The sequence below is a fragment of the Ranitomeya imitator genome, chromosome 6 (genome assembly GCF_032444005.1).
Source record: "Ranitomeya imitator isolate aRanImi1 chromosome 6, aRanImi1.pri, whole genome shotgun sequence".
NCBI classification, from domain to species: domain Eukaryota; kingdom Metazoa; phylum Chordata; class Amphibia; order Anura; family Dendrobatidae; genus Ranitomeya; species Ranitomeya imitator.
Window position 1 is genome coordinate 572,017,792 of NC_091287.1, and position 20,300 is coordinate 572,038,091.

At 44.3% G+C, this 20,300-nt stretch overlaps 1 protein-coding gene across 2 annotated transcripts; it reads right to left on the bottom strand.

The window, feature by feature from the left end:
* Positions 1 to 449: 449 nt before the first annotated feature.
* LOC138643243 (solute carrier family 52, riboflavin transporter, member 3-B-like) lies at positions 450 to 18,933 on the bottom strand. Of its 2 annotated transcripts, none has more exons than XM_069732117.1 (5): positions 18,676 to 18,933; positions 18,429 to 18,543; positions 8,722 to 9,956; positions 8,277 to 8,400; positions 450 to 4,562 (listed from the first exon to the last, which is right to left on the bottom strand). In XM_069732117.1, exons 3-5 carry the CDS (start codon positions 9,705 to 9,707, stop codon positions 4,350 to 4,352), a joined length of 1,323 nt encoding a protein of 440 aa, XP_069588218.1. In that variant the 5' UTR covers positions 9,708 to 9,956; positions 18,429 to 18,543; positions 18,676 to 18,933; the 3' UTR covers positions 450 to 4,349. The 2 variants fall into 2 exon arrangements, with proteins under 2 accessions (XP_069588218.1, XP_069588217.1); XM_069732116.1 differs by having other exon boundaries at positions 18,429 to 18,579.
* Between the last annotated feature and the right edge of the window lie 1,367 nt (positions 18,934 to 20,300).

Genomic DNA, 20,300 nt, shown 5'->3' on the forward strand with positions numbered 1-20,300 from the left:
TTTGGGGAACTATCTGGTCTTAAAATTAATTGGAGTAAGTCTGTGATTATGCCATTAATAGATAGCACGGGTTCAGTTATGCTATGTGGTTTACAGGTAGTACAAAAATGTAAATATCAGGGCATCGTAATTAATCGAAACCCTATTAGAGACCTTAGGGATAATATAGACCCTCTGGAAGATCTGATGAAGACGAGGATTGGGATATGGTGAAGACTACCCTTATCTGTTGCAGGAAGAACTGGACTAATTAAAATGATAATTCTTCCTAATAGCTTATATATGCTGGAACACCCATCATTAAAGGTTCCTAATATGGGGCCCATCAAGACCTAAATTAAGTATTGGATCCCTGCAGAGGGTGGATATGCGGCCCCTGACTTATACTTGTATCATCGGGCTGGTCAGCTGCGCTACATAAAATATTGAGTAACTCGGGGTGAACTTCACAATGCAGAAGCCCACCTCGTACATTCTTGGGTGGGTACTCTCCGTGGGCAATATTGGAGGGTCCGTACAGACCACCCCAGGGTTTGTTATTTGTGCATAACTTAGTGATACAGGTTTGGCGAGAAAGTAAACGCATTTTGAAATTCACTGATCACGTTGGGGAAGTTCAGATATGGGATAATCCCGAATTCCCGCACCTTCAGGAATTGCAGGATCCGGTTTTCTGGAAACAAAATGGAAGGACATCACTTACTCAGTTTTTTTAAAATGAAATTTTATTATTGTTCGAACAAATCCATGTCAGTTTCGGAATTCCCCACAGAGAGTTTCATAGATATCTGCAACTGAGACCCGCCATGATGTACCAGTTCCCGTATCCTAGAATTATACCCACTGATAGTATTCCCATCGACCCAAGGACCCACAGGAGTAATATCCTCCCTTCATACCTTCTTGTTAAACTCTGAACTATCATCCACCCAGCTCGCTGTGGAGAGTAAGTGGCGGCAGCTGATCCCATCTATCACTGATGATCAGTGGAGGCGCATACCATGGTGTCACCTGCTGCCAATAATACATTCAGGTGTATGTTCTTCACCAATCCTATCTGACCCCAACTACATCAATTCGGTAACGGGGCGACTGATGACTGTCACAGATGTGGGGAATCGGGGGCTGATTTCTGGAACTTTATTTGGAACTATAGGATTATACGGAGATATTGGAGTGGGGTCGTAGATACACTGGAGCGGATAATGGGGATACCGAGTCCAGAATTGTGCATTCTAGGAGCCGTGGATGAGGAGATGTGGGTCCACCATGATAGAATATTTCTTAGGGAAGCTCTATTTATGGCTAGGAAAGCGATAGTATTGAGGTAGATGGGGGAGAAATCTCCTTCGATTAATCAATGGAAGAAACTTGTGAATGACGTACAGTTAGGTCCATATATATTTGGACAGAGACAACATTTTTCTAATTTTGGTTATAGACATTACCACAATGAATTTTAAACAAAACAATTCAAATACAGTTGAAGTTCAGGCTTTCAGCTTTCATTTGAGGGTATCCACATTAAAATTGGATGAAGGGTTTAGGAGTTTCAGCTCCTTAACATGTGCCACCCTGTTTTTAAAGGGACCAAAAGTAATTGGACAATTGACTCCAAGGCTATTTCATGGACAGGTGTGGGCAATCCCTTCGCTATGTCATTCTCAATTAAGCAGATTTGAGGTGTGGTGCTGCATTTGGAAGGTTTTGCTGTGAAGTAAACATGCGGTCAAAGGAGCTCTCCATGCAGGTGAAACAAGCCATCCTTAAGCTGCGAAAACAGAAAAAACCCATCCGAGAAATTGCTACAATATTAGGAGTGGCAAAATCTACAGTTTGGTACATCCGGAGAAAGAAAGAAAGCACTGGTGAACTCATCAATGCAAAAAGACCTGGGCGCCCACGGAAGACAACAGTGGTGGATGATCGCAGAATAATCTCCATGGTGAAGAGAAACCCCTTCACAACAGCCGACCAAGTGACCAACAGTCTCCAGGAGGTCGGCGGATCAATATCCAAATCCACCATAAAGAGAAGACTGCATGAAAGTAACTACAGAGGGTTCACTGCACGGTGCAGCCACTCATAAGCATCAAGAAGAAAAAGGCTAAAAAACATCTAAAAAAGCCACACAGTCCTGGAAGAACATTCTATGGACAGAGAAAGAGAAAAGTATGGGGAAGGCGAGGTCCAGCTCATGATCCAAAGCACACCACATCATGTGTAAAACACGGCGGAGGCAGTGTGATGGCGCGGGCATGCATAAACACGGCGGAGGCAGTGTGATGGCGCGGGCATGCATAAACACGGCGGAGGCAGTGTGATGGCGCGGGCATGCATAAACCCGGCGGAGGCAGTGTGATGGCGCGGGCATGCATAAACCCGGCGGAGGCAGTGTGATGGCGCGGGCATGCATGGCTGCCAGTGGCACTGGGTCACTAGTGTTTATTGATGATGTGACACAGGACAGAAGCAGCCGAATGATTTCTGAGGTATTCAGAGCCGCCATACTGTGTGCTCAGATCCAGCCAAATGCAGCCAAACTGATTGGTCGTCGTTTCATACTACAGATGGACAATGACCCAAAACATAAAGCCAGAGCAACCCAGGAGTTTATTAAAGCAAAGAAGTGGAATATTCTAGAATGGCCAAGTCAGTCACCTGATCTCAACCCAACTGAGCAGCATTTCACTTGTTAAAGACTAAACTTCAGACAGAAAGGCCACAAACAACCAGCAACTGAAAACCACCGCAGTGAAGGCCGAGCATCAAAAAGGAGGAAACACAGCGTCTGGTGATGTCCATGAGTTTAAGACTTCAGGCAGTCATTGCCAACAAAGGGTTTTCCACCAAGTACTAGAAATGAACATTTTATTTAAAATTATTGAATCTGTCCAATTACTTTTGGTCCCTTTATAAACAGGGCGGCACATGTTAAGGAGCTGAAACTCCTAAACCCTTCATCCAATTTTAATGTGGATACCCTCAAATGAAAGCTGAAAGTCTGAACTTCAACTGCATCTGAATTGTTCTGTTTAAAATTCAGTGTGGTAATGTCTATAACCAAAATTAGAAAAATGTTGTCTCTGTCCAAATATATATGGACCTAACTGTAATTCCTTATGAAAACATACTATACAGAAACAGAGGATGTCCCCAGAAATTTCAGAAGATTTGGGAACGGTGGTGTGACTCGCCATTGATGCTTCTGGCTCCTGCTGCTCTGGTCTCTTCGATCCTGCGACCGTCCCTGATGTGTATAGCTATTGTAGATTGTGAGTGTGATGATCTATGTAGGATTAATAACATATGTCTATTATAACCTGATTTCATGCAAGTTTTATAACATTCATTGGGGACCCGTTGATTAGGAAGTGCAGTGCTTGGTAAAATGTATTATACTGAAGGTCATGTTTTGTTCATTTGTATATTTTATTATTGAAGGTATTCTGTCATATCTGTGGCAATTTAATTTTGATATGTGGATTATTTTGATGCTATATCATATGTTTGTTATCTTATTTTGTAGAATCCTTCAATAAAGAGTTTTAAAAAAGTCATATGTTGCATACATACTGTACCCATGACATTGCCTCAGGTGTGCACACCGTTTGTTTGTTTTTTTGTCCTTTTCTTCCCAGTCTACATGACCCAAGACTGCAGACCTGAACCATGGACCAGGGTCGCACAAAGCAATCTGCTCATACCTAACCGCCACCCATGACTAGGTGGAACCCCGCCCATGACTAGGTGAAACCCCGCCCATGACTAGGTGAAACCCCACCCATGACTAGGTGAAACCCCGCCCATGACTAGGTGGAACCCCGCCCATGACTAGGTGGAACCCCGCCCATGACTAGGTGAAACCCTGCCCATGACTAGGTGGAACCCTGCCCATGACTAGGTGAAACCCTGCCCATGACTAGGTGGAACCCCGCCCATGACTAGGTGGAGCCCCGCCCATGACTAGGTGGAACCCCGCCCATGACTAAGTGGAGCCACTCCTATCACTTAAACCAATCGGAATTTTCTGTAAATCAACCTATCACTTAGTGTAGCCACTCCCATCACTCTGCAACCACTTCCATCATTAACCTATTGGAATTCACTGTAACTCCACCCATCTAGCTGTGTAAACCCACCCAACACTGAGGGAACCCCGCCCACCACTTGGTCCAGCCCACCCATTACTAGATGTGGCCCCTCCCATCACTATAACCCATTGGAATTATTCACTGTGGCTCCGCCCCTCACTCTTCCTGTTCTGTCCATCTGCCATGACACCGTTCAGCCCTCACCCAGTGTTTTCATATCCAGATGCCATGGAGGGCTCGGTGCTATGGAGGCAGTTATTGGGGGCAGATCTGGTTACAGGGATCGCCTGTCTGAAACATGACGTAGACGTTCACCAATGGGAACATGGTGAGAGCTCCCACCATAGAGCCCAGCTGCACCACTGCCCCGCACCACACGAGGGCACTGTGTCCTTCACCCCGTAGGATCACTCCTATCATCACCTTCACGTAGGACAGGACACCCACAAACAGCACCCAGGCCACAACCTGCAGGGAGACAGAGAGGTTATCAGCATGGAAGAGACAGGAACGCCCAACACTGGGGACAAGAGGCACAAACTGGCACTATGGGGGGCAGTGACCAGCACTGTACACGGGCAGGCTCACATTGTGACACATCGGTTCAGCTTAGAAAGTGATTGGCCTCCAAGCTAGTTCTTAAAAAAAAATGTTCTGCAGCATCTATGACTTGTATTCCGAACAATGCCCCTACTGGGAACAGCCGAGCCTTATAAACACACAATTACTGAGGACGGGAACACTCAATAATAGGGAACATTTATACGAGGCCTCGTGCCATGACCATGTTTATAATAGTGTGCGGCTAATTTACCCACAGTGCAACGAACTGATTGTAGCCTAATTCTACTTTCTGGGCTGCCCACGACTTGTCACGTCATTACCCCCTTTACCCCCAAGGGTGGTTTGCACCTTAATGACCGGGCCAATTTTTACATTTCTGACCACTGTCCCTTTATGAGGTTATAACTCTGGAACGCTTCAACGGATCCCAGTGAATCTGACATTGTTTTCTCGTGACATATTGTACTTCATGACAATGGTAAAAATTCTTTGATATTACCTGCGTTTATTTGTGAAAAAAATGGAAATTTGGCGAAAATTTTAAAAATTCCGCAATTTTCCAACTTTGAATTTTTATGCCCTTAAATCACAGAGATATGTCACACAAAATAGTTAATAAGTAACAATTCCCACATGTCTACTTTACATCAGCACAATTTTGGAAACATTTTTTTTTGTTAGGGAGTTAAGGGTTAAAAGTTGACCAGCAATTTCTCATTTTTACACCATTTTTTTAGGGACCACATCTCTTTTAAAGTCACTTTGAGGAGTCTATATGATAGAAAATACCCAAGTGTGACACCATTCTAAAAACTGCACCCCTCAAGGTGCTCAAAACCACATTCAACAAGTTTATTAACCCTTCTGGTGCTTCACAGGAATTTTTGGAATGTTTAAATAAAAATGAACATTTAACTTTTTTTCACAAAAATTGACTTCAGCTCCAATTTGTTTTATTTTACCAAGGGTAACAGGAGAAAATGGACCCCAAACGTTGTTGTACAATTTGTCCTGAGTACGCCAATACCCCACATGTGGGGGTAAACCACTGTTTGGGCGCATGGCAGAGCTCGGAAGGGAAGGAGCGCCGTCTGACTTTTCAATGCAAAATTGACTGGAATTGAGATGGGACGCCATGTTGCGTTTGGAGAGCCCCTGATGTGCCTAAACATTTAAACCCCCCACAAGTGACACCATTTTGGAAAGTAGACCCACTAAGGAACTTGTGTAGAGGTGTGGTGAGCACTTTGACCCACCAAGGGCTTCACAGAGGTTTATAATGCAGAGCCATAAAAATAAATCATCGATCTTTTCGCCCCCAATTTTTTATTTTCCCAAGGATAAGAGAAGAAATTGGACCCCAAAAGTTGTTGTCCAATTTGTCCTGAGTACGCTGATACCCTATATGTGGGGGTAAACCACTGTTTGAGCGCATGGCAGAGCTCGGAAGGGAAGGAGCGCCGTTTGGAATGCAGACTTAGATGGATTGGTCTGCAGGCGTCACATTGCGTTTGGAGAGCCCCCACAAGTGACCCCATATTGGAAACTAGACCCCCCCAAGGAACTTATCTAGATATGTTGAGAACTTTGAACCCCCAAGTGTTTCACTACAGTTTATAACACAGCCGTGAAAATAAATAAAACTTTTTTTCCACCAAATTTTTTTTTAGCCCCCAGTTTTGTATTTTCCCAAGGGTAACAGGAGAAATTGGACCCCAAAAGTTGTTGTACAATTTGTTCTGAGTACGCTGACACCCCATATGTTGGGGTAAACCCCTGTTTGGGCGCACGGGAGAGCTCGGAAGGGAAGAAGCACTGTTTTACTTTTTCAACGCAGAATTGCCTGGAATTGAGATCGGACGCCATGTCGCGTTTGGAGAGCCCCTGATGTGCCTAAACAGTGGAAACCCCCAATTATAACTGAAACCCTAATCCAAACACACCCCATACCCTAATTCCAACGGTAACCCTAACCACACCTCTAACCCTGACACACCCCTAACCCTAATCCCAACCCTATTCCCAACCGTAAATGTAATCCAAACCCTAACCGTACCTTTAGCCCCAACGGAAAAATGGAAATAAATACATTTTTTTAATTTTTCCCTAACTAAGGGGGTGATGATGGGGGGTTTGATTTACTATTTATAGCGGGTTTTTTAGCGGATTTTTATGATTGGCAGCCATCACACACTGAAAGACGCTTTATATTGCAAAAAATTACCACATTTTGAGAGCTATAATTTTTCCATATTTCGGTCCACAGAGTCATGTGAGGTCTTGTTTTTTGTGGGACGAGTTGTCGTTTTTATTGGTAACATTTTCGGGCACATGACATTTTTTGATCGCTTTTTATTCCGATTTTTGTGAGGCAGAATGACCAAAAACCAGCTAGTCATGAATTTCTTTTGGGGGGGGGGGCCTTTATATCGTTCCGCATTTGGTAAAATGGATAAAGCAGTTTTATTCTTCGGGTCAGTACGATTACAGCGATACCTCATTTATATCATTTTTTTATGTTTTTGCGCTTTTATACGATAAAAACTATTTTATAGAAAAAATTATTATTTTTGCATCGCTTTATTCTGAGGGCTATAACTTTTTTATTTTTGCGCTGATGATGCTGTATGGCGGCTAATTTTTTGCGGGAAAAGAAGACGTTTTCAGCGGTACCATGGTTATTTATATCCATCTTTTTGATTGCGTGTTATTCCACTTTTTGTTTGGCGGTATGATAATAAAGTTAATGTGCCGGGGGCGGTCCGTGACCACTCCTGGCACATAGTGCCGGATGTCAGCTGCGATAGTCAGCTGACACCCGGCCGCGCTCCCCCCGTGAGCACGGCTGATCGCTCTGGACGTACTATTCCGTCCTTGGGAATTAGGGCCCACCCCACATGGACGGAATAGTACGTCCAATGGCAGAAAGGGGTTAAGAGAGAATATCTACGTATTCAGGCACAGATAGAAAAAGCTTGTGTCCACCGTGTCTCGTGCGTGCGCAGTATGTTTTGCCCAACAGTGGGCAAAGCATTCAACTCATTATTGCGCATGCGCCGGCATTTTCTTTGACGTTCTGTGCCCCGGAAGTCTTTCTATGCTTCCGGGGCACAGAGCATAGGGTCAAAAGTCGCAATAATAATTTCATGCTTTGCCCACAGTTGGTCAAAGTATACTGCGCACGCGCGACACGCTAATTCAATGCGCAACTGCAGAAACTGACCGGGATCTGTGCTATCTGCAGATCTAGTTACATCTGACACGCCGAGGAGCAGGGGGAGAGACGGCGATTAGGCCCCGCTGACCGGACCGGGGTGATTGACATACGAAAACGGAGAGATTACTAAGGTATTTTCACAGCAAAGGTGGGGATATGAAAGGTACTGATGTAAAGCTGAGCTCAGGCCCTATTGAACTATATCATCAAAAAAACGGGGTGACAGGTTCCCTTTAATGCAAAGGTTGGGAAGTGATGATGTAGGAGGCCAGGAAGGTAACGAGAACATGGCCTTCTGACGGAGTGTCTCTACAGAGAAGAGGTGAGGGTCCCAGACCAGAAAGAAGCTCAGTCTGACCAATCACAAAAAGAAAAGTGACAGTAGTTGAAATAATACATACAATCATGGTGCCTCCAATGTTATCCTGCAGAAGAGCTGGACATGGACTTAACACAGCCATGCCCATGATGTAGGCGCCAATGCCGGAACCGATCACCGTCAGACTGCCCACAGTCAGGAGTCGCCTGGAAGACATACAGATATACATTGGAACATTCCTGGGTGCGGGGCTGTGCAGGACAGTCTTGTGTGACTAGTAACCTATGAGCAACACTCCCGTCTACCCAGGAGAATCCGCAATATTGCTCTCCTTTCATGCCGATAAAACCCATGGACTTGTATGTCAGTTGGAAGGACGACACTAGAGGAAGCCATACTGTTGGGTTTTAGGAGTCTGCTAATCTCTGCTGGCATGTGGTACAGTAAAAATCATAGCTTATAAAGTCCACTGGTGCCAACCTGCTAACGGATGGATATGAATATGTTCTATTCTTAGGTTTCCTTACCTGTTCGGTAGATACATCGCAATGCCACAGGCTACTGGGTTGGCAATGGACGCTAGCGTAGCAGCCAGGTGATAGATGCGTCCACCATAAGGAATGCAGGAGTAAGTCTGGACAGATGGCAGCACTGCGTTGGTCAAAGCATTCACCCAGGCCAGGACCAAGTAGATGGAGACCTTCTCCCATATTGAATACTTTGCCATTTCTTTCTTTTCCACCTTCTTTCCTGCTTCATCCTCGTCCATCATTGGCTTCTGCTCAACTCCTTTCCCCCATGATTCTTCTATTTCCCTTCTCTTGCCCGTTCCTTCCTCTTGGTGGTGTGGTCCTTTGGGCATTTTGTGAAGGATGGTGAAGGCAGTTAGACAGATGCCCATCATCCCTGCCAGAAACAGGAAGAAACCCCATGCAGGAAATCTGGCGGGCTGGTACACTGCGGTTAAGTTTCCAATGGCGAGAGATCCATTTGGTTCAGTTCTGTTCATTGATTGACAGCTCGCCACACCTACGCCCTGAACCAGCGCCAGTAATGCTGGCACTAGCCCACTTAGACCCTCTCCTATAAAGTATGAGATGAGGTAATCTGGCCTGAGACGGGTCATATAAGGAAGAAAAGTGACTGAAGACGTGCAGTCCACCAAAGAGAGGAAGAAAATGAGGCACAGCAGAGCTGTACTTCTCAGCGATGAACCCACCCAGCTCGTCTCTTGCCAGAGGAAAGCGAGCAAGATGCAGGACACAACACCTACAGCCAAAATCGCAAATATTAGAGGTCCCTCCCGCAGACGTCCTGGACAAAACTTATGGAAAAGTGTGACAGCGAGTGGCCCAATGTTAGCAAACTGGATGAGTAGAGAAAGGTAGGAGGGCAGCTCCCAGCCTTCTGGAGTATAAGGCACCAAAAGAGGCAGCTCCACCCATACCCCATTGATGGCTACCCAAGAGCCTAGGCCAAGCAAGCAGGAGAGAATATGCAGGATGGCTGCCATGATCTTGCAGGTTTAATGCTTCACCATTCTGGGATCAGTGAGCAGGATGGAAGGTTGACTATCCCTAATGCTGCCATGGATCTGGAACACTCCATATATTTGAGATACAGAAATTTGGTAACCAAAAGAATTCTCTCCGTCTCCAAAAATTAACTATTTTTGGTTTCCTTGGTCAGTTTGTGATTTTTTTTTTTTCTTTATTTGTTTCAATGTAAAGAGCTGAATTTCAGATCTTCAGTATTCATCAGTCTGTATAATAGAGAAGAAACAGAAAATAAGACCCAGAACACAGACAGCAAAGCATGCGCAAGAACAGTGAGAACAAGGACTGGCACCATGGTGGAGGAAGACTCGCTCCAAACACCTACATTAGAGAAAGTGACAACTAGGACCGATGCCACCTGCCGACTGATACAGTGAACTGCCCGGATCCTTGTATAGGGTGTAAGCCTTCACCTAAGTGTCCCACCCTCAGCCGAGTGGAGGGAACGGAGCACAGTACAGTGGTAGCTTCACATCCTTAGGGCTATCCGTCAGCTAGTTCAGCAATATCAGATTGGAGGTGATCCCGCAAATGCCAATCAGCTGTTATCCACTGGTGGTGGCTGGATGTAAGCAGTGTGTACAGGGGAACAGAAGGCTGTGCCATCTGCGGCAGATCATAATCCGGTAGAAAGGCTTATACCTGACAGCAGCCCCTACAGTGTAAGGAACTGTCTACATCTGGCCACCGCAGCCAGAGGGAATATCAGCTGATCAGTGGCTCCCACCGTCTAATTGATGGGTTATCACTATAAATGCACTGGACAACGCCTTAAATATCTGTCGAAACTTAGCCACCAGTTCATAAAAAAGGATTTTGAAGAACAGAGGAAAGAAGTCAATCAACAGATGGAAGTTCCCAGATCTAAAAAAAAAAAAATTCCCATGCTGAAGAAGAACGATGATATATTTATGAATATGGACTTTTTTTTTATCACAACCTTGAAGGTCAGTAATTCTACTTGCAGACCCAATGGATGACACAGGGTTAAAGAAGAGAAATGTGAAGTCAATGTATAGTATGTGTTACGTTAGCTAGTATCATTCTGGAACTAACTAAAAAAATAAAGACACATATTGGGCACTCCCCCCAAATCCCATTCGAATATTCACTGCCAAATTAGTGCGGATCCTATATAATTCCAATCAGTCAGTCATTATCTCCAAAAAAGGTAATGGAGGGATTGTTGCCTGAGTCCCTTTTACCAAAGGTGCATAAGTACATTGTTAACCCCCAGGTCGTCCTATTGTCTCTGGCATAAGAGGCCTGTGTGATAACATGTGTACATTTATTAAAGATTGACTGGATTATCTTGAGGCCAATATGATACTTGTCACAATTGACATCTAGTCATTATATGCATCAATCCGGCAATCCTGATGACCTCAGATTGGCACTTTTTTCCTTGAGACAGCCAACTGAGATGGTCACTTCTCGGATTTCATTTAGGATTTACTTGAATTTATCCTTGCACACAATTTTTTTTGTTTAAGGACAGGTTCTTTTTACACACTCGGGACCGCCATGGGCGCAGCGTGTGCCCCATCATCCGCAAATCTGTTTCTTGGCTTTTGGGAGAGGCAGATTTTCCAGGGTGATGGATCACATGCCTCAGACCAGGTTATAGATTGGTTTTATTATATCGATGATGTCCTAATGATTTGGGAGGGTAACAAAACTGAGCTATCCAGATTTACTGCCACTGCATCGGATCCGTGGGATTTTAAACAAACAAAGGCCAATATTGAAAACTGACACACTATTGGCAGCCTATTTGTCATTGGCCCCACGCATGACACAACAGAGAGGCAAAAACCTCAGGGACCACCTCGTAAGAAGCCACTATGTGGCAAAACAAGTCACTCAACTCAGGTGGTCCAAATCACTGCTATTTTCCCTGTGGTACATGCATGGCGTGCCCAACATCCTTAGATGTAAGACCTTTTTGTCATCGGAAAGGAGCAGGGAATTTGAGATCCGTGACTTTATCTTGTGTAATATCACATATGTGATCTATTATGCCACTGTTCCCTGACCTATATAGATCTTACATCTAGAGTTAAAAACGAGAACTCGCGAATATGTACGCAACATTATGACTGCCAAGGAAGTGTCTGATGTGTCGACACTTAAGACTTTACCGAGACACTTCAAGGACTTCCAAGGATCTGATCCACGTGGCTTGAAGGTTAGGGGTATTGATAGGATTCACAGTGGTATCAGGGGTGGCAACATGATGCAAGTTCTGGCTCAATATAAGTGTAGATGGATTGTCAGCCTTGATACCATATCTCCAAGAGGCCTTAAAAAAACTAAGTTTTGTCCCTTTTCTTTGATCTGACCCTACTCACATCTGATCAATATGACCTTTACCGCCAATTTGCACCCGGTTCCCTCGTAGGGTTGGTCTTCTCTTCAATATTGATTTTTAACTTTTGTCTTGTCCGTTTTCCCTATAGTTTTTGTTGGCTACCACCTTATGTATCTTGACACCTTGATGCCTTTTCGGACCCCCAACACACTCTTATGATGTGCACCTCTTCTCTCCATGCCGGAGCTATAATGACGGATGACCACTACGGTGTAATTGGACTGTGACTCAATGGGACTTATCCCCCTGCAGCCTCACCTTTGGCCACCATTCCTATTGGATTGGATACACTTTTCGGGACTAACTTCCATGATATTTGTATTATCCAGATTTATATTTTTTTAGTTCCTGTTATTTGTAGGTTTATATATTTCCCATTATGCATGAAATGTAATACGCAGTTTTGATGAATGACCTGATGATTTTAATATCTACGCCCAATGCTTGTTTTATTTTTCACTGGCACAAATTGGTTGTCTTTGATCTTCCACATTAAGCACTTTATCTCTTGGGCAATATGTTTTGCCATTACTGTTTTACAGTTAGGTCCATATATATTTGGACAGAGACAACAGTTTTCTAATTTTGGGTATAGACATTACCACAATGAATTCTAGACAAAACAATTCAGATGCAGTTGAAGTTCAGACTTTCAGCTTTCATTTGAGGGGATCCACATTAAAATTGGATGAAGGGTTTAGGAGTTTCAGCTCCTTAACATGTGCCACCCTGTTTTTAAAGGGACCAAAAGTAATTGGACAATTGACTCCAAGGCTATTTCATGGACAGGTGTGGGCAATCCCTTCGTTATGTCATTCTCAATTAAGCAGATAAAGGGCCTGGAGTTGATTTGAGGTGCGGTGCTGCATTTGGAAGGTTTTGCTGTGAAGTAAACATGCGGTCAAAGGAGCTCTCCATGCAGGTGAAACAAGCCATCCTTAACCCCTTCAAGTCGCGGCCCTTTTTTCGTTTTTGTGTTTTCATTTTCGCTTCCCTCCTTCCCAGAGCCATAACCTTTTTCTTTTTCCGTCAATTTGGCCATGTGAGGGCTTATTTTTTGTGGGACGAGTTGTACTTTTGAACGACACCATTGGTTTTACCATGTTTTGCACTAGAAAACGGGAAAGAAATTCCAAGTGCTGTGAAAATGCAAAAAAAGTGCAATCCCACACTTGTTTTTTGTTTGGCTTTTTTGCTAGGTTCACTAAATGCTAAAACTGATTTGATATTATGATTCTCCAGGTCATTACGGGTTCACAGACACCAAACATGACTCGGTTATTTTAATCTAAGTGGTGAAAAAAAATTCCAAAGTTTGCTAAAAATAAAAAAAATTGCGCCATTTTCCGATACCCGTAGCGTTTCCATTTTTCTTGATCTGGGGTCGGGTGAGGGCTTATTTTTTGCGTGCCGAGCTGATGTTTTTAATGATACCATTTTTGTGCAGATACGTTCTTTTGATCGCCTGTTATTGCATTTTAATACAATGTCGCCGCGACCCAAAAAAAACTAATTTTGGCATTTTTAATTTTTTTCTCGCTACGCTGTTTAGCGAGCAGGTTAATCCTTTTTTTTATTGATAGATCGGGCGATTCTGAACGCAGCGATACCAAATATGTGTAGATTTGATTTTTTTTTATTGTTTTATTTTTAATGGGGTGAAGGGGGTGATTTAAACTTTTATATTTTTTTATTTTTTTCATATTTTTAAAACATTTTTTTTAAACTTTTGCCATGCTTCAATAGCCTCCATGGGAGTAGACGAGATGGAGTCCAACCATTTGGCCTGAATGAAGGCCTCTCCTTTGCGCCCTTCCTTTAGTCCTCTGGCTGCTGCGCATTTGAATTGTGCTTTCATCTGCACGGTGAAGTTGGGATGGGAAGTTCAGTGAAGTTACTGTTGTGCTTTGTGCTTTTTTCTCCCCCTCTCTATGCTCGTTTATATATGAGATTCATTATGCTATTATGTAAATATGCTATACGGTTTGGGTTGGTTACATATTACACATGCACTTATGCGGGGCTGTATTTACATGCTATGTATATCCCTATGTCCTAATGTAAACATGTGTTAGTGCAGACACAGGCTGTCAGATGATTTTATGGTTGATGAATATTTTCTGTTTTAGGCAGTTGTGGGTCTTTGTATGATCCCATAAATTTTCATGTATGGTGATTTATTATTATTTTCATTATTATCTTAATATGGCCATTGATTCTATGGGTTAAATGCCGGTATATACGCCATTAATACTTATTTACTTTATCCACTGTGGCCATTTACTCTCCAATACCTGTGGGCATTTCTCTCCCTGAACCAAGATGCCCACGTTATGATTCTCGCACATGCGCCAACCGCTGTGTTTACTTGATATCCTCCTCTTCCGTCCGCCTCCTGTCGCTTGGTCACATGGGCCCGTGTTATCAGCGTTGGTGGGCGTGACTGGTTAGCGGTTGTTGATTGGTACCTCCGTGGACATGGTAACTATAAATGGACGGGATATTTTCGCTTTTGCACAGCCCCTTGAGGAAGGTTTATCCGAAACGCGCGTCGGGGAGGGTGGGAGACGGTGTGGCACACTTCTCACTACTCACCAGGTATGTTCTCTTTTGCGTCGTATGAATGTCTTGTTCACTAACATTTATCCGCACTGATGGATCATTTCCTATGTGTGTAACAATATTTGCTTGTACTTGATACATGGCATTCCTGATTGGGTACGATGTTATACCGGACTAGTTCCTATACCGCCCTATTCTCCTGCCATTCAGTGTGCAGTTGTTTGCTGACTTTAGCCTCTGCTGTTCTGTTTGAGACCTGTTCTATTCATTGAATAACATTTATATCATGCATCGTTTTTGGACTAGTACACGGTTTTTCCTTTGAGGTTTTTTAGTTTACATTTAGTGTCCTGCACATCCAATAATTTGGGCTTCCACACTTGCAGTGTTATTATTATGACGATCTATCTTTGTAGAAGCCTTGTATGTTTTCTCTGTTTTTATTTAAAGTAGAGAGATTGAATAATGGGGCGAAATTTCCCATCAGAAACTCGATCTAATGGCTCTGGTATTAGCATCCATGGACCTGGCATGTGCTGAGTGGCCGGTAGGCTCAGGATGGATGTCATTGTCTGCCATGGATTGTGCGATGTGGCCTACAGATGGCTTCTTCTCAGAGGAAGAGTACAGGAGAAGCTTTACACCTTACCACCTCCTTCAAAGGCCTCTCACCCGGTCAACCAGCCTCCTACTTTTCCCACACAAGTGACAAGAACCCGGATACAGCCGCCTACAAATGGAAGTCTTTTCCAGGAGAAGATTCTAGGAGCAGATTCTGATTTTGATTTATAATCAGGTTTGAGTCTATTTATGGGGTCCATATTGACATCTAAGGCCCCTTTCACACATCAGTTTTTTGCCATCAGTCACAATCTGTTGAATTGTGAAAAAAAACGGATCCAGCAAAAGTTGCCGCCAGATCCATTTTTTTCCTCATAGACTTGTATTAGCGACAGATGGCCTCACGTTTCATCCGTTTTTCGCCAGATCCTTTGAAAATTGTTTATCCGGCGGCCGGACACAGTAACGTTTTTTGTGTTGGACGAAAAACTGGACAGCGACGGATCTGTCGCCGTCCGTCGTTTGCTAGAATGGAAGCCTATGGCATTGGATCTGTCAAATGACGGAATCTGGCGACAGATTCAGGGTTTTTTTTAGATGAGCATGCTCCGATTTTTTCTTTTTTTTTCTTTTTTTAAGGATCCAATTAGTGGGATCAGCTAGTCGAATCCAGCGAAAAAACGGATCCATTGCATCAGTCTTTCACAATATGCGACGGATCCCTTTTTTTTCACAATTTGATAGGTGAGGAGGACGGATGAGAAAGTGAGTAGATGGTGGTCGGATAGAGGGAGACGGGAGGTGGTGAGGTTAGATAGAGAGCAGAGACCGGTGAAGACCAGGTCTAGTGTATGTCCATCTGTCTGGGTGGCTGAGGAGGACCACTGAGTAAGTCCAAACCATGAAGTAAGGGACAGGAGTTTGGAGGCTGCTGGCTGGCGGGTGTCAATGTGGATGTTGAAGTCACCCATGATGATGGTGGGAATGTCAGCAGAGAGAAAGTGAAGAAGCCAGGTGGAGAATTGGCCAATAAAGGCAGTGGCCGGGCCCGGAGGTCGGTATATGACGGCCACTTGGATGTTGAAGGGAGAATAGATGCGGACAGAGTGGACTTCATAAGGGGGGAGGATAAGGGAGGGTAGAGGTGTGATTGGGTTAAAGGTGCAGTTAGAAGAAAGGAGAAGACCCACTCCTCCACCGTGTCTCTTGCCGAGGCGAGGAGTGTGGGTGAAGTGGAGGCCTCCGTAACACAGCGCCTAAGGGGAGGCGATGTCAGAGGGTGTTAGCAATGTTTTTGTGAGGCTGAGGAGGCAAGATTGCGAGAGAGAAAAAGGTTGTGAATCATGTGAAGCTTATTGCAGATTGAGCGGGCAGTCAGAGCGCTCCAGAGAGAGGGAGCAGGGGGGTGGGCGTCAGAGGTACGGGTTTTATGTTGGAAAGATTGCGGTAGTTCATATTAGACAGGGAGCAGTAGGAGGGGGTAGTAATGGCAGGTATAAGCTGTGGGGGTCCAGGGTTGGGAGATATGTCGCCAGCAGTGAGGAGAAGGAGAGAAAGGGAGAGCAGGTGGGAGAAAGAGAGTGGCCAACTTGTTTTATGTTTTCTTAGGACAGATTTGAGGTTGAGGAGCAGGTCAGCAGAGGAGGACAGGTGGGGAGGAAAGAGGGAAGGGGAGAGGATTATTTGGTTAGAGGGTGCTGGGGTTTGGGGATAGCGAAGGAGAGAGAGGATTAGTGGAGCGAACACTGTAAGGGCATATGTAAACATGGTGAAGGAGTAAGATGGGTTAATAGAAAAGCTAGGTCCAAGTAATAAGAAGTGCTTACTCTGCAGACATACCCAAAAGAGACAGATACATAGTGAGGTCCTGACTCCTGCTGTGACTACCATTGAAATAACTGCACTTCACGATATTTTAGCTGCCATGATACTTTGCTTCTGGGAGACACGTGCCTGACCCGCACGCATGCCCCCCTACAATGCTACTAAATATATAGGACTAAGTAGAGGATCAGGTGAAGGGGATTATGGGGGCTGATTTGGGATAAATTAGCAATTGGCCAACACACCTGGGGGAGGTCACATGATCAAAGGCGCAGAGCCTGGCTGCATCCATATGCTGTAACACCTTGCACCAGCTAACGCCTCCTGTGGCCCCAGCATGGATGCACAGCAGTGAGAACAATGCAACAAATGGAATCAGCACACATTCAGCAGGCACTGTTATATACCATTAAAGGGAATGTTGCAGGATGATAAGCAGCAGATGACAGCAAGCGGATATTGTACCATTAAAGGGAATGTTGCAGGATGATAAGCAGCAGATGACAGCAAGCGGATATTGTACCATTAAAGGGAATGTTGCAGGATGATAAGCAGCAGATGACAGCAAGCGGATATTGTACCATTAAAGGGAATGTTGCAGGATGATAAGCAGCAGATGACAGCAAGCGGATATTGTACCATTAAAGGGAATGTTGTAGGATAAGCAGCAGATGACAGCAAGCGGATATTGTACCATTAAAGGGAATGTTGCAGGATGATAAGCAGCAGATGACAGCAAGCAGAGATTGTACCATTAAAGGGAATGTTGCAGGATGATAAGCAGCAGATGACAGCAAGCAGATAGTGTACCATTAAAGGGAATGTTGCAGGATGATAAGCAGCAGATGACAGCAAGCAGAGATTGTACCATTAAAGGGAATGTTGCAGGATGATAAGCAGCAGATGACAGCAAGCAGATAGTGTACCATTAAAGGGAATGTTGCAGGATGATAAGCAGCAGATGACAGCAAGCAGATAGTGTACCATTAAAGGGAATGGAATCAGTAGTAAATCGCCATGCATCACATGCAGATTATCAACAGCTACGGTAATTCCATGGCATAGAAAAAAATGACCATGATGTGTGAATCCAGCCCAACAATTCAACTCAAAGGATGCATTTTTCAGAAGTTTGGGCTGCTTTAGGGGTTAAAAAGAGTTCTTGACTCCAGTGTGAAGGATTTCTGAGATTGATCTAGCCCAGCATTGTAGAATAACAAGCTCTCTAGAAGGGTCCATGCTGCAACAGCTCCTGATGTGTTCATAAAGCCAAGTGGTCCAGCATGCAACCAGCTGATGATGAGATGACAGACCTCCAGCCCAGCCAGACCTCATGGAAAGCCACCAGCTGCCCACTTACCTGTAACTGTTGCCCCTCTGTCACAGGATGCGAAGAAGCACGAGTTACTGGTCACCGTCAATCATACTGGGCCGCGGGTCTTCTGTCTTCTGCTGGTCTCCAGACCTCTCACCTCCTGCCAAGTAAATGTTGGAAAAGCTTCAGGATGCCGCTGCAAAAGGAAAGCAAAAGGCTCAGACCAATGAAAGGACATTCCACCCCGGATTACACTGCTCAGTGACCCCCTCCGCGCTGCCCTTCCACCTACATCTGTTTTGTTTTTCTGATTTGTAGATTTGACTCTTTCCTGTAGTTGATTATGGGGCCATGATGTTGCCTGAGCCCTCAGTATAAGCTCAGTCTAGTGTAATGGGTTAGGCTAAGGGACAGCAGGTGAAGGATTCTCTCGAGAAGTTGCAGAAGAGTAGAAGACACCACTCAAGTCCACAGGTCATTCCACCAGCATCAGCCCCATACTGACTGTAGAAAAATCCGGGAGTAGATGAAAAAGCATCTGATATGAGCTGGCTCTAAACAGAAGAAACAAAGACTTCCATAGCTTTCCCTCTTCTACCCTCCGGCCAAGAGATCACATGGATCTTCACACAATCCAGCCATGATATCTAGCAGAACACCCTTACAGGGATTGTGCCACCATAAAGATTACATTTAACCTAGCAGAAGAGGTGGAAATAAATGATTTTGTAATTTACAGTTATTAAAAATTATGCTCCATTCAAAAAATAACAATCTTTCATCTGTTAAAGTATGCTGTCATGGGTTTACCGAGACACAGAGGAGCCAGAAGACCACAGCGTCTGATTTCTCCTATTCCTGCACTGATTAGAAGCACTTCACCTTCATATTAAACGGTGTAAATTTCTTTTTAGCAGTGCAGGGGTTAATCTGGTCAGTTGATATCTTCTGGAAGCTTTCCTTTATTAAGGCTCTCAGCTGTTCACTGTTAGCCTCTCCCCTCTCCTATATAATCTGGGTCCTGGCTAGCACTCATTGTCAAAGTAGCTTATGCTGGTGGCTGGAGGTTGTTGGTGGTTATTGGAGAAGGCGTTTGGTGGATTTATCTGTGACTGTTGCTAGGTTTTGTGAGTGTGATAATTCCCTTTCTTCTACTTTCGTTTAACCCCATCCTCCACTCCTCAGTGTATTCCTCTCTTAAATGTGTGTATATTTGTATGATTGGTATTTTCCTTTATCCCTGTTCGTATTACCTTAGCCTGGTTGGTGTATTAGGGTACACTACTGCTCCCTGGTTGCCTGTGTGGGAGAAGGATACAGACTGAGGGTGGATTCAGGAGCTAAGGCAAGCTACGTGGCCCCAGCATCTTCACCATCAGAAGTAATCCTTGGAACAGGATGAGCTAGGGTGCCCCTAGCATTAGGGACAGGGAAGGAGCCCCTGGTCCCGGGATACCCGACAACATAACATATGCTGCCTGGCATTATTCTGGCTGCAAGCTTGTTACATATGCTTATTTTGCACATTTATTTAATCAGGACTATTCACCAGGTGCTTACTCTTAAAGAAAAATGTCATGATATTCTCATAAAAAATGTAGAGGTTTATTGAATTGTCCACAGAAAATCCACATTGCAGCAAAACATAAAAGTAGATGAAATAGTTACGAATAGATTGTCCATGTGTAAATATCAGCGCTTGTTACTCATCTTTCCCAAAGTTCTCAATGGTAAAACCTGTCTGTCTGTGTGAAGTCTGAAGTCATCGTGGCTATCAGCTGTTCCTTCCTCGTATGACTTGTCTGACGTCCATGGAGAATGATGGTGAAGGCCAGAGGTGGCAGCTCCCACGTGACAAATGCCCCCACCCTCCTAAGAGACGTTATTTATATGTCCCACAGACCACGTGTTCCCTTT